The sequence below is a fragment of the Lolium perenne genome, chromosome 2 (genome assembly GCF_019359855.2).
Source record: "Lolium perenne isolate Kyuss_39 chromosome 2, Kyuss_2.0, whole genome shotgun sequence".
In the NCBI taxonomy this organism is placed as follows: Eukaryota; Viridiplantae; Streptophyta; class Magnoliopsida; order Poales; family Poaceae; genus Lolium; species Lolium perenne.
Window position 1 is genome coordinate 276970544 of NC_067245.2, and position 13736 is coordinate 276984279.

At 43.8% G+C, this 13736-nt stretch overlaps 1 protein-coding gene across 6 annotated transcripts; it reads right to left on the reverse strand.

The window, feature by feature from the left end:
• Window positions 1-4074: 4074 nt before the first annotated feature.
• Window positions 4075-12684, reverse strand: LOC127336468 (B3 domain-containing protein Os02g0683500). 6 transcript variants are annotated; one of them, XM_051363276.2, is made up of 5 exons: window positions 10551-12684; window positions 7536-7611; window positions 7390-7441; window positions 7172-7300; window positions 4075-4693 (listed from the first exon to the last, which is right to left on the reverse strand). In XM_051363276.2, the coding sequence occupies exon 1, from the start codon at window positions 12437-12439 to the stop codon at window positions 11189-11191; it is 1251 nt and encodes a 416-aa protein (XP_051219236.1). In that variant the 5' UTR covers window positions 12440-12684; the 3' UTR covers window positions 4075-4693; window positions 7172-7300; window positions 7390-7441; window positions 7536-7611; window positions 10551-11188. The 6 variants fall into 6 exon arrangements, with proteins under 6 accessions (XP_051219236.1, XP_051219239.1, XP_051219241.1 ...); XM_051363279.2 differs by having other exon boundaries at window positions 7531-7611; XM_051363281.2 differs by lacking the exon at window positions 7536-7611.
• Between the last annotated feature and the right edge of the window lie 1052 nt (window positions 12685-13736).

The window sequence follows — 13736 nt, forward strand, 5'->3', positions numbered from 1 at the left end:
ATCTCGCATCCCACTATCTATGTTGAGAAAAGCAATTCCAAACGGTGATGGTGTTTGCCGATCTGGGGACCTATGGGCCGCAACACACGACCAAGGGGGGAAGGTGAGTGCCTAGCTAGGGGATCTTGATTACCCTCTTTGGTTCCCATCTTCAGTGTTTCGTGATGTTCTCGTGTGTGTCTTTTTTCCTTCTAATAAAAGCTTCCACACGATTTTCCCATATTAATTGGACTTCAGAAGGTTCTTGAAACTTGAAAATACACGAAATGAATTTTTCTGTGTTTCAGGATTTAACAAAATAAAAAATTGGACTCGATGGAAATGGTTAAACATTTTTGGAAACATAATAATCATTGCAAATAATAAGGGAATTATAATGTAATAAACTTCAAGAAGATCAAATATACGCTATGGATGTATTAGTATTCCCAAGCCTAATCTATTATTGTCCTCGAGCATGTACATGACAAAAGTAATACTCATTGCAAATAACAAGGGAATTAATATAATAAACTTCTAGAAGATCAAAGATACGCTATGGACGTATCAACATTCCCAAGCCTAATCTATATGCTTGTCCTCGAGCATGTACACAACACAAATAAAATGGATTTTGAAGTTTGTATTATAACATAGTTAGTTATTTATATAAGTATATCAACACTCTACATCATTGCTCGAATCAACATAAAAACAAGCGGGCAATTTACTTAATAAACCTTAAACTCATTCTCATAATAGTGCAAGAGTAGCGCCAAAATCATGTAATACTTTGCATTTTGATGCATCATGAAACTAAGATACAAGATCAAAGATGATAACAAGAAAAAAAATAGATATGCATCTCTTGACACTTTTATAAACAAGATCGATAGGCCCTTCGCAGACAGAAGTAGTCGAACAAGAATTTTCATGCGCTTGTTGTTTTTACATAGTCAATGGTTTATCGTAACGTGGGCTTCTGTCGCCCCTATCATTTTTGTCTTTAAGTTCAGTTACCATGGGTTTTCCTTACCACCCTTATACTAGGAGGGTTTGTGTACTCATCTTACGCGCATAATTTCATCTTATTTTTTGTCTCTCTTTTTAATCATTATTTAGTTTTCTCATTTTTCACTTCACTTTTATTGTTTAGCGCATAACTTCTACGTGCGGGCGCGGAACTCACCTCTTATTCTATTCCTAAAGGTAGATTGCACCTATCAGGGTAGGTATAGGACTACAAGATTCTTTATGATGCAAAATTCACGATTTGACGATTGTCCGGCCGGTGGGCAGAAAAATTCTTTGAGTGAACAACAAACACACAAAAACAATAAAAATGAAAACAAGGAGGACCACAAAATTCCAAAAATGAAATTTGGCAGCTTATTTTGGAAAAACACAAAACCAAACTTGTTAGGTGCACCACGAATAAATATGCACTAAAATTATAACTCCCCCCCCCCCCCCCGAAAGCGTTTTTCTAAGCCATATAGGTAGGTTTGATACATTATTTATATGTTGATGCACTCATCTATATAGTATCACACCATGATTGAATTGACAATCTCTCCATGGACTTATTGTGAAGATAATAGAAATTTAAATCCACTTATTTTATATCAATCATTGCACATCAATGCCACAACATACTTGTGTTCATATACTGCAAGATTAGTTGACTAGTAACCATTGCCAATAAAAAATACTATCTTTTATGACACATACAAGATATTATATCATCTAAAAAGAACACACAACTGCAGAAAGAAGACATGACCATATTTCAACATTGCAATTATTTATTTCTTTATTTTGCATACAATTTAAGCAAAAAAAAAGTTATAACAACATGTACCCATTCTCTAAGGTATAAATAATTGAGGTTTACAGGAAACAAACGATGGTGTCAGGTGCTCCAAGTTTAATGTAAGCAATTGTGGTGCTCAAAACAGGGATAAAGGATTTTCAAAGCTTTGGTGGTTGATGGTGAAAGCGATGTCTGGGATCCAAGCTTATGGTTCCGCCCTTCCTTCATCTTAGACCTCATATTTGACCTTCCTTTGTCCTGGAAAAACTTCACCGCAATACTTTGTACCTTTTCTTTTGTATAGAGTGTTTAGTGCCTAATATAATAATTCATAAATCATGAGAACAATTTATTTTGAAGTCCAAAAGTATTGTGTAAGTTGGTAACATCCAAAAACTACTTTAAGATCTATCAGAATAAAGTAGAAAACCAAAAACCGACTCTCGTAATAAAAAAAAGGGAAGAATCTATTTTGTAAACCATCACACGAAAGATGAATTTCTTAGTAAATTTTTGTCTCATCAAAAAATTCTGAAAAAACTGGATAGGTATAGGACTATGAGATATTTGTATGATACAAAAATCACTATTTTATAAGTGTCCAATAGACAACGGAAAATTCTTTGAGTGAACAATAAACACCCAAAAAATAACAATAAAAAAAGAATGAGCATCACATAAATCCCAAAATCTAAACGTGGCGCTTTATTTTTTATATAGAAAAAGCACAAACTAAACTTGCTAAGTACATCAAGAAAACGATATAAACAAAATATAAATCATGAAAGCATTTTAAAGTCAAATAGCTAGGCTCGATACATTATTTTATATATGTTGATATACTCATCTCCATAGTACCATATCATGAATGAATTGATAATCTCTCCATGGAGTTACCGTGAAGATAGTTGAAATTTAGATTATGTTCTTCCATATTAAAAACAGGGTCTTCCTATGATAATAATAGGGCAATGAAGATTATAGTGTGGCATCATCATATGCAACTATGCATTGGCATCATCAATTCTACATAAAGATAGTTTGGTGTAGAAATTACCAATATGTAAATTTAAAGAACAAGGTGATAAATTGGCTAACAATAAAATATGAATGCAATGCAAGAGTAACTGAGAAAGCACCTCACAATGTTCTGAATTAATAGCAAAGTTTGCAAAAAAAGAGGACCGAATCAAAAAAAAATACAAAGAAGCAAAAACGGGGCGTTTTTTCAACATAGAAGCATAACTTGATTTTTTTGACAATCAATACCACATATATTCATAATAATAAATAGTACATGGTAGAGATACACGAACTGTCTCCAACAATTACAAAATAAAGTCTAAAAGAAACTAGCGAATTTCGAGGTCTTCAAACTCTTTCTTCTTCCAAGACATAATCTTGTACTTTCCTGAAGGCAGCCAAAGATAGATAACAAACCATATACCTGTAAATACCAATGAAGGTTCTCCCATACTTTTAATTAGAGCCGCAATGCCAAGGTTGCGTGCACGCGCGCAACTATTAAAGTAGTCAATCAACATCGGCAAGAGTACCAACACCAGTATGCCAGGAAATAAAAACCGATCAGCCTTGTCGAGGACGTAGCAACCGGGACAAAAACTGCGAGGATAATCCTCCTCGCGGCAACCATGAGAAAAGATCCAAGATCGATCTGGCGAAGCAAGATCTGAATACCCATACTTAGATAACTGTAATCTTTCAACACCATCATTGACGTCGGGAAGGAGATCTCGTCGTCGAATGAAAGGCCGAAGATCACTTATTGCAGACGATGCCATCTCCATTGCGGGAAAACCAACAAGAAAACGGCGACCAAAACCCTAACATAGACTACTGAAAAAACTATTTTTATTGAAAACTCCACGCATAGATCGGGTTCCCCACTCCTCCCAACGCCGACGAAGCCGACCGGAGGAGGGAGAACCGATCTATGGAGGAGATTGAAGTGGAGGCGGCTAGGGTTTGTTCTGTGGAGGCAGCGACTAAAGCACAGCTTGATTTAAGTGCAAAAATGAGACAAAGAAGCTGATAGAATGGATGAGAACCCAGGGCTGGGGAATCTAATCCCCCGGGACACTAAGCAGCGTCCATCAAAAAATATGAATACAATGCTAGAGGAACCAGAAATACCGTATCATGTGGTAGAATCAAAACATTGTTTGAAGCTGGACAAAAGTTGTCAAATTTACATATACCTTGCCCAAAACGTTAGCATTTTTTTACTGGTATGACCACTGTAGGGGGCTGCCGGTTACGACTTACGAGAAGCCTGCTTCTGTGGTTTCCTGAGCGCATCGTATATATCTTTCGTCTTACTTCAATAATTTTACATAGGACCACAACGTCCTCAATATTTTTACTGAGGACCACACTGTCTTCTGTTGTGTTCCGGCCCCACATGTCAGGGCCAGGCTAGCCTTTTTAGGGGTGGCCCCTTCTCCAGCTATGCGAAACTAATTGATGGCTGCGCCTGGACTGTATCGATGGCATCTTTGAACAGTGGGTTGGCCACTCGCTCTTTCTGCTGAGCCGTCGTTTTCACTAGTTTCGTGGGGTGAAAAAACAATTCAGAGAGATCTCGCGTCTCCCCCAGCTCCAGTTAGTTATCTGCCCATGCATTCGGCCAGAGCTCTGAACTTTCTCCATCTCAACTCCACCCAAGGCGTGACGAGGAAGCACCATCATATCATTGTGCCTGATGCTTCCATCCATGACCATCTATCTCCCTGTCTCGATCGCCGCTACATCCACATCTCATCTCTCTTCTGCATGCTGCTGTCCATGGCAGCAGCAGCATGGGGCTTTGTCTATCTGCCATGCGACTTTGTCTCTTACCCTTTCACCCGCTCTCTCTCCCTCTCGTCACCTCCATGGCTCCTGCAAGTGAACTGGCAAAACTTCAGACACATAATATAGATCCACACTAAACACATCAGATCGTCCTTGTTTAATCAGGTACATCAGCTTGCTTGCCCAGCTGTTGCCACATCTTGCCTGGTTATGGTTTAAGTACACCGGTCGCTCGGCTTTGCCATGTGATATCGTGCGTGCCGTATAGAGCTAAATTATTTACGTACACGAATCGTGCGGCCGAGCGAGCTTGAGCCAAAGCTAGTTGCCTCTTGCTGCTAATTTACTTGCTTCCGTCACATCACAGTGGGGATTAGTACATGAGCTAGTACGTCGTCCATGCCGACATGCGATAAAGTCACCAAAAAATACTGCCAGGACGGATCTAAACATGATCACATACCATGCGCTCCAAACAACAACGGCTCCAATTTACTGATAAGCATCTTGTCTAGTAAATTCAGTTAGTAAGTTAGATGGGCTGAGAGCATCTCAGCCGCGTCCCTTGAACGACGCCTCAAAAGTATATGGAGGATGCCGTACGAACAGAAATCTAGCCACGCATCCCAAAAGATTTTTGTCGGGCGCAGCCCAATATCCTATCCGCGTCTTTAGGTCGTCCCGATCCAAAAAGAACGTGACAAATCTGCTAGACACGAGGCGCGGTCGAAGCCATGTAGGATACCGACATTCGGGTTCCACATGCCATTGACCCAACCCCATTTCAACCGTCACATCGCCTCTCCTCTTCCTCGAGGCTGCTCCCACCCTGCGAAATCAGAACCACCGATGTCGCGTAATCAGACAACGACTGTCGACCAGCTGCCTCGCTAAGCCCACCGTGCCTTCGCCTGTCGCCTCTCCCCCTTTTCATCTCGATCGTCCACCCCAAGTAGAAGGTGTTGCAACCTCACGCACCCACCATGTTTGCAAGGTGTTCAGCCATGTGCATGTGACGGATTTTTTTGCATCTCTCGCTAAGTTCAGTTTATTGACCTTCATGTTTTTTCATTTATGGAGTATGGATAGCAACGATGAGATAATGATGAATTTTTTCATGGAGAAAGAAAATAATGCCAACGCCAATGAAGAGAACTTCATGATTCTCGCCAATCTTGAACGATTACAAAGTGGAAGATAACGACACGGCCAACCGTGGAGGTTCAAAGTGTGGGAGAAAGATCTCGAAGCCAAGACAGAGAATTGAGGGTCATGACATGCTCTTGACGACTATTTTGTTGAAGATTCTACATATATCCTAAAGGATTTTCATGATTTAGGATAAACAAAGAGTCGTTCATGACGATACTACATGGTGTGAGAGGGTTCGATAACTACTTCATGATGGGGAAAAAAAGCTGCACCAAAATCCCTCGTTTAGAAACATGGTTGAAATTGAAAATAAAAATAAAAAAACCTAGCTAGATCAGCCGGCAACCACATCAGCGCCCCCATTCGTTCTTTTCGGCACGTGCAACGGACCCTGTATGAGGGACGCGACTAGGATGATTTGCAAATTTCATCTAGAATTAAAACGATCAGTAATCACGATCATGTAGATATATTGCTGGGCTGGGTAATACTGCTACCATTAGTTATGGGCATGCCTATACGTACATATACGTAATGCATCTGCAAATGAAAAAGCTGACGATATGTAGCAACTGAAGCACGCAAATAAAAGCTGCGGCTAGCCTGCGCTTGGACTTGTTGTCTTGGGCATGGACTAGCAATGTAGCTTAGCCACTGTACCTACATACCACTGCCTTCCTTTTGCAGTTTTAGCCTCTGGGCGTCGATCAGCTCATGCATGCCGCGGCAGCTCTTTTTGTGTGTTTTCTTGGAGCTAGCATGCGGCCGCAAAAGGCTGGGGCAGTTGTCGCAGAGATGTTGGTCCTTACCATAGCTAGCTAGCTCAGCTGCTCATTTGGGACATCTAGGATCCAGGACGGTGTGCAGGCCATGTCGTAGATAGGACATGGGTACTACTGTAGTGAATACTTGCACAAAAGCTCCTCCTCCAATGTCAATGCCTCGCATGCTCTCATGTCATGTCAAATTTAACTGAGCAAGCAGCAAATTGTACATACATACGTACTACATCTAGGTCCACGGATCATAGGGTTAGAGGCTGGGTGACCTCGCTCAAGACAAATAGGTAAGACGGTGCCAGAGTATCACGCACACTGGTTGTTTCAATGATGCCATCATAAGCTTGTACCCGGTGCTCCCGGAGGCGTCAGGACGGGGATATGATGCATCTGTGGCATGTGCAAGCTACCGTCGACGAGGAAGAAGCTACCAGGCAATGAGGTTGAGGAATTTAGTTTTTAACTCATTTTTAAAAATGGATTATGTTGTAACACGGCCATTGCAATGCAAAGCAGCAGAATTGAAGCATATTACGCACGCCTTAATTTGTTAGGTCTAAAAGATATCTGTTCTGTTTTTCTTTTTGGCTTGACAGCTCATACGAGAAAGTAGGAACCAAAGGAAAAGACTAACCGCACAATTTCATCTCCTCCACGGCTCCACCTCCTCCACCTCCATATCTGGCTCTCGGCAAACGGTGCTCTATCAGGAAATGAGCAGCAATCTATGTACGGCCAGCCGGTTGTGATGTTTCTGAGCGACCTGCCAGTTAGGGTTTCACGTCGTAAGTTCAGGCCCTATGTATCCCTGTTACTTGTTGTTATACTTGTTGTGCCACTACGATGCTATACCTTGTGATAATAATCCCAACGATTTCATCACTACATGGAGACTTGCACGTGCCTGATTAGCCATACTTAAACTACATTAGGATATCTATTCTTTTCACAACATATATGAGTATATGAAAATGAGCTTAGCCACGTGGAGACCAAACCATTGTACGAACAAAATCCTGTGACGGCAGCACAAGAGACAATTCAAGCAAAGCCAATAAGCCATGCATGCAGGACCTGGCAAGCAGCATAGTTATTAAAACCTGCGCATAGTAGATATTAACTGCTCTGTAATGTATACTGCACAGCACGCTTGTACAGAAGAGGTTAAACATAGATGCGTACTTCCATTGCACATACACCAGATTCTTATCTCTCTCTCTCTCTCTCCTGTGTGTGGGTGTTTTAGAGAAGAGAGAGCCAGAGATTTATGCTGGCATCTCATTTTGGCTGTGCTATGACAGATTCAAAAGGATAATAAACATGCAGCATCAGTATACAGGTGGACTTCTCATGTCGTTGAATACTTATATAGATTGCACCATCACGGTTTTATCCGTTCAAAGGATAACCATGCACCTGAAGAATAGGACACAAACTGTAGAACTTTCTACAGGTACAATCATACAATCGCGTACATGGAAACATTATGACATGAGTAACCTAGTTGATTTGCACATATATATCGTTCAGAAAGAAAATCTAAATGAACAACATGCATTCCAACCTCAGAAGAAACTAACAAGGTGATTTTGTAGTCCAATCATGGGATCATACTTTTGTTTGTCTTACTAAATAGAGCTACACAATCAAATGACTATCATCTTTGCTTTATTTAGTGCTTACTGTAATCTAGTTATTTTGAGCAGATGTATGATACTTGTACGGGCAGATGCAAAGTACAACAAAAAAATGATTTTACTAACAATGGCACGTGGCTCAAATTTTGTTAACAATGTGCAAGTATCTTTCACCACAGCTTATTAGATTTTGTTGGATATCCTAAAATAGACCGCTCTTTTATTTGAGTAAGAGAATTAAATGGAATGTGAATGAACAAATATGCAATCACAGATTGATGATAAGTTAGTAGACAATACAATTTACCATGCCATATTAAATATCTGACACAAATACAAATTTATAATCTTTTCATATCAAGCAACAGTTGAATACGGTGCATGCATTTGTTGTCTCTACCTAACCTTAATTTAGTAATATGATGTGTCTATTCTCTTCTAAACTTACATATGTATGGCGAGTTGATCTAATATGTCATAATTTGAGTTGTGCTATTATAACTCCGTACAATATCGATGAACATCTTTCATCGTGTGTGATAAATATATTTCATATCTACAATTCTCTAGTTTTGTCAGTTGGTCTAGCTTTAATGAATAGTGCTTCACAGATGTCTACCTTTTTAAAGTTTGTAGTTGTAAGGATAGATATGTCATATACTTTTTTTGAACAAACACATTAAGACTGTAAGGTTGTTGTGTGAGCAATTATGCGATCAATCTGCTACAAAGATGCTATGCAGGTTCTAAAACAGCCAGAAATTATGATAGTTAATTATAAGAAAATTTAACGCGTTTTACTGCCATCTAGATTTATGATTTATATGTTTGAAAATGTTCTCATGCATAGGAAACACTCGCTCCGTCGCATGAAATTGTCTATGATTTGTCAAAATTTGGATGTATCTTGACACTAAATAGTACTAGATACATTCAAATTTTGAAAAACCTTCGACATTCTTCGTGGGACGGAGGGAGTAGAAGATCCTCAAACATATTATCTTCCAAATAAAAGGAAAGATGATGGATTAAATAAGTGTACATAATAAAAAGATAAAAGAATGTATGATGTACTAATTAACTTGATTATATGATAACATCTTACTCCATAATGTTTGCAGCATAGATACTCATTACAAAGTAGAAACATTTATTGAAAATGACAAGTAGGTTCTACTATCTTCTTATTATATTTCTTAGTTAAAACATTTATATGTTTATGTTGTGTTGTTTCAGAAGTTGCAAAACACCAGAGACGCATATACTACTGATTAGTAGACTGGTTTCAATTCTCATATGCTATTTCTAAGAGGGAGACCAATTCACAGAAGACATGCATTAGCCCCAAGCTCAAGAACTATGAACTATGAATTCCAGAAGGTAATCACAACTATGAACTATAAAATTGTAGCTGTTGTTAAGAGTAACTGCATCAACTGAGTGCACTAGGATGAGAGAAGCAACCAAAGTAAACATCATGCAAACAAAGAGAACACATGCATATATATAATCGTAGCGTCTACCCTCTCGTCCTCTTTTTTACCTCCTCATTAACTCTCATTCCTTTTTTAGCTCACAATGGACCAAAAGTACTTTGGTTAGCAGGCACAGCATCTATATATCTATTCTGGCCATGCCAGTGCAAAAGGATCCCACTCCTACACCTTGCTAGTTATGGATACCTATGGGGGAGTCAGTACGTGGCCTTGCCACCATTGCTCCCAGCAGCAAGCGTACACGCCGTACCTACTCACTGCAGTGAAAAGGAGAAGTTAAATATGCATAGACCCCTTCCTCTTTCTCACAGCCTCACACAGAAAGGACAAGGATAGGAGGGCGAGCAAGACGTACTACTCCAAGCGATGTGCATATACACACATCTCACTGTTTCGAGTATTACAGCAACAGTCGGGCTAGTACTGAGGTCCCTCCTTCTCGCCCATAAATTTTTAACAGACGTACAAAGAAGTTAAAGACAGTGGCAAGGCAAGTGCCCAGTGCACCCCTTCTTTACAGACTGCCAAGAACATAAAGAACTCTTGGAGTGTATACCACTCAAGGCCCAGACAAACGTAACTAGACGTATATTTTGGCCCACCCTATATATACGGGGGTTAATTTCCAGTTCCCGGTTGGTAAAATGAGCAACAGACATTCGTTTCATTTGCTTGTGCCCAGTCTGTGTGATCTTTGCCATTATGATCCACCGATGATGCATATATGGAGTATGGAGCGGTACAGAAAGTAGTAACGGCAAATTAAAGAAGGAATTAAAAGCAAGAATGCCAAGCACATAAATATAAGGGATGATTTGAGCAGCACTAATGCAAATTAGGTAAGTATAGGAATTTAAGGATCCAAAGCAAAGGATCTGACCTGCAATATATGCCCGTATGCAGCAGCTTGTCCAGTGGCTGCTCTTAGCATCATCGATCGGTAAATCCGCCGTCAATGCCTTTGCATCAAATTGCTTTGTGGGAGCAGCGTTGAAGCTTGGGCCTAGGGGAGAAGATCACTCACATACTGCGCCAGTTTGGAAAGATGTAGATCACACTGCAGCTGTGGTCATATGATTCAGATCTTAGCAGTAGTGCTGTTGGGGTAGTGCAAAATTTGGAGGTGTGTGTTATCATATGTAGGTTGGAATTGGTCTACCAAACTGAGGAGCAAGAGATTAGTCACGGAGAAAAATAGCACGGAGAAGTCATGAGCTATAGTGCGATATAGTAGTGGTGAATATATATCAATGGAGACCAATCTCATTCGAAACAACTCTGCTAATTTCTCTATATATTAATTAATTCTGAAACCAACACCAAGAATTTGATTGGCGAAAACAAAACCGAAAAAACAAAATGTCAAATACCGCTGGTTCCTATCGGTTGATGTTATAATGGATCGCAAAAAGTGGAGAGGAAGAGGGGGAAACAAAAAAGAAGGTGCCAAACTGATGAGGAAGGAATTGCTGAACTTTCCTTGGCTATGCTTCCGATCGAGAGGTGACCAAATACCGTTCAGAGATCGAGATCCAAGGAGGAATGCGCTTCTCGCTTGGAGGATGACGATGAGGAGGGCGACGAGGCGGCAGAAGACTCGGCTCCTGCTGGTGCGTGGTGAGGCGGTTCGTGGAGCCTGTATGGTGCCGGCCTTTGCCATCCGGGCATCCGCAGCGACAATGCGTTGGCGTCTTGTTGGCTTGACTCGCCGCCGTGACCGTAAGGCTGTGGGTTGTCGAGGTTGACTCCGAACAGCCTGACGCGCTTGGAGGCGGCGGTAGGGCTGCTGGCGATTGGCACGGAGTCGAGGACCATGGGCACGCCGAGCGTCACCGCGGGGCTGGGTTGTTGCACCGCAATGTGCAGCGGATGAGGATGCTGCGGCTGCTGCGGAGGCGGCATGTGCGCGTGCTGAGGAGGCAGTCCCGGAGAGCCGAAGTAGAGCACCTGCGGCCTGGGCTGGCCAGCGGAGGCGGCGGCATTGATGCTGGTGCGGAAGTCGAAGCCCTGGCGCAGTCGGTGGTGCTCGTAGAGCGTGGCCGGAGGCGCGGACGGCATGTAGAACCCGCCGGGGCCGGCGCCCCACGGCCCGTAGGGCGACGCGTTGGGCATGGGCATGGGCATGCGCGCGAGGCGCGCGTGCGGGTCGGCGCGCCGCTTCCAGTCGATGAAGAGCCTGTCGCGCGCGGCGTCGGCGGCGCCGCGGGAGAAGGAGACGGTGTCGCCGGCGTCGAGGCGCTTCTCCTTGACGAAGCGGCTCCAGCCCTTGGTCATGACGTAGCTCTGGCTGCTGTTCCAGTAGGAGTAGCGGAAGCGCCAGAGCTTGCCGCCGCGGTCCTCGAAGCTGAGGAGGAGGCCCTTGTCGTTGGCGGCGGCGTCGAGCGGGAAGTACTTCTCCGCGTGCTGCTTCGGGATCACCAGCCGGTTGAGCTTCCCCACGTCGCTGGGCGTGACCACCTTGTCGAACATGTGTTCCTTGTCGATCGGCTCGGCGTCGACGTCGGGCCCAGCGCCGCCGCCGCTCCCGGACGCGCCCGCGCCGTCGCTGGAGCGGAAGGGAGAGGTTGACGCGGAGGCGGAGGCGGAGGCCGAGGCAGCGGCGGTGGAAGGAGAGACGGAAGGCGGGGAGGCGGCGGGCGGCATGAAGGGGATCTCACGCGGGGAGGGCTCGTCCCCCTCCTCCTCCTCCTCCATCTCCTGCTCCTCCCCCTCCTCCTCCTCGCCCTCTCTGGAGAGCCTGCTGCTGCTGGACGCGGCCGTGAAGTCCATGGCGTCCCGCAGCGCGGCCCTCGTGGCGGATCCCTCCCCTTTGCAGTGAGTGTTGCCGGTGGGCGTGGATGCGGAGAGGCGGCGGGGCGGAGTGGAGGGCGAGGAGACAGACAGGCAGGCAGGCAGGGCAGGGAGAGCGAAAGGGAGGGAGGGGATCTATCCAGCCGTGTACGGGAACGGGACACGACCCTTTGTATATCTACCCAAGAGTGTACGCCGCGAGGGTGTGTACGCGAACGATTTTGACCAGCTAAGCTAGGACGACAGACAGACGGGAGACGAGACGACGAGACGGGAAGAATTCATGGGAGCATTGCAAATGCATTGACCCTCGCGCGCGCTCTGGCTACTGGATCTTGCTCGCTGCGTTCCGATCGGCGTGGGATGGGGAGGATGAGATCGGTCGATCCTGGGTAGGTGAAGGGGCGTGGTAATTAATCCCTTGTTTTTACTGCTCGATCGCTTCTGTTTGTTTGTTTGGGTGAAAAGCTCGAGTGTCCATGGACGGAGAAAAAGCTGCCCGCTGCTGTTGCGGTGGCGTTCCCAGTTCCCACACCCTATCGCTACCCTAGAAGATTCCTGGAAGGCGACCACCAGTGCCATTGCCATTGCCATTGCCATTGCATTATTCTTTCTGACGCGCGCTAGACTATATGTATTGTATCGTATTGGTCGGTCCTAATTTTTCCCTTCTGTATTTTTGGCATTATCAAACCCTACCAAGAGGATCCGCCTCCTGTAGAGCAACCGATCGACCTACGGACCTACCTGCAAGTATATTACTACTACAGTATTAGCATGATGGCCACGCCACCTGAAATAAACAAAGGAAACTGCTGGGCGTCCCCCGGGGGATCTGATTCCCCAGCCCCCGGGTCCCCAGCCGTCGGATCAACCATTTTGACGGTTAGATTTGCATGTAGCAAAAAAAACATCTCCGGCAGCAAAAAATCACCCCCGGCAGCAAATGACTGAAGCAAAAAACGGTTCGTTCAGAAAAGAAAAATAAAAAGGCTGGGCTCGCCGGAGACCTCGCCGGAGACCACGTAGCAAACATATTACGCAGATGTAGCAAAACCGCAAATAAATTGTAGCAAATTTTTTTATTCATATGTTGCAGATCCTCTAAAACATCAACGGAGACATCGCCTGCAGCCGGCAGCAACACTGTCCGAGGTTGTAGCAACTCCGTCCTTTAAGGACAGCAACGCCAAGCTGCTAGTAGCAACACCCTATGTCTATGGTAGCAAAAATCCACCCTCCGCCGGAAAATCATAGCAAAAACCAACCTCGTCGG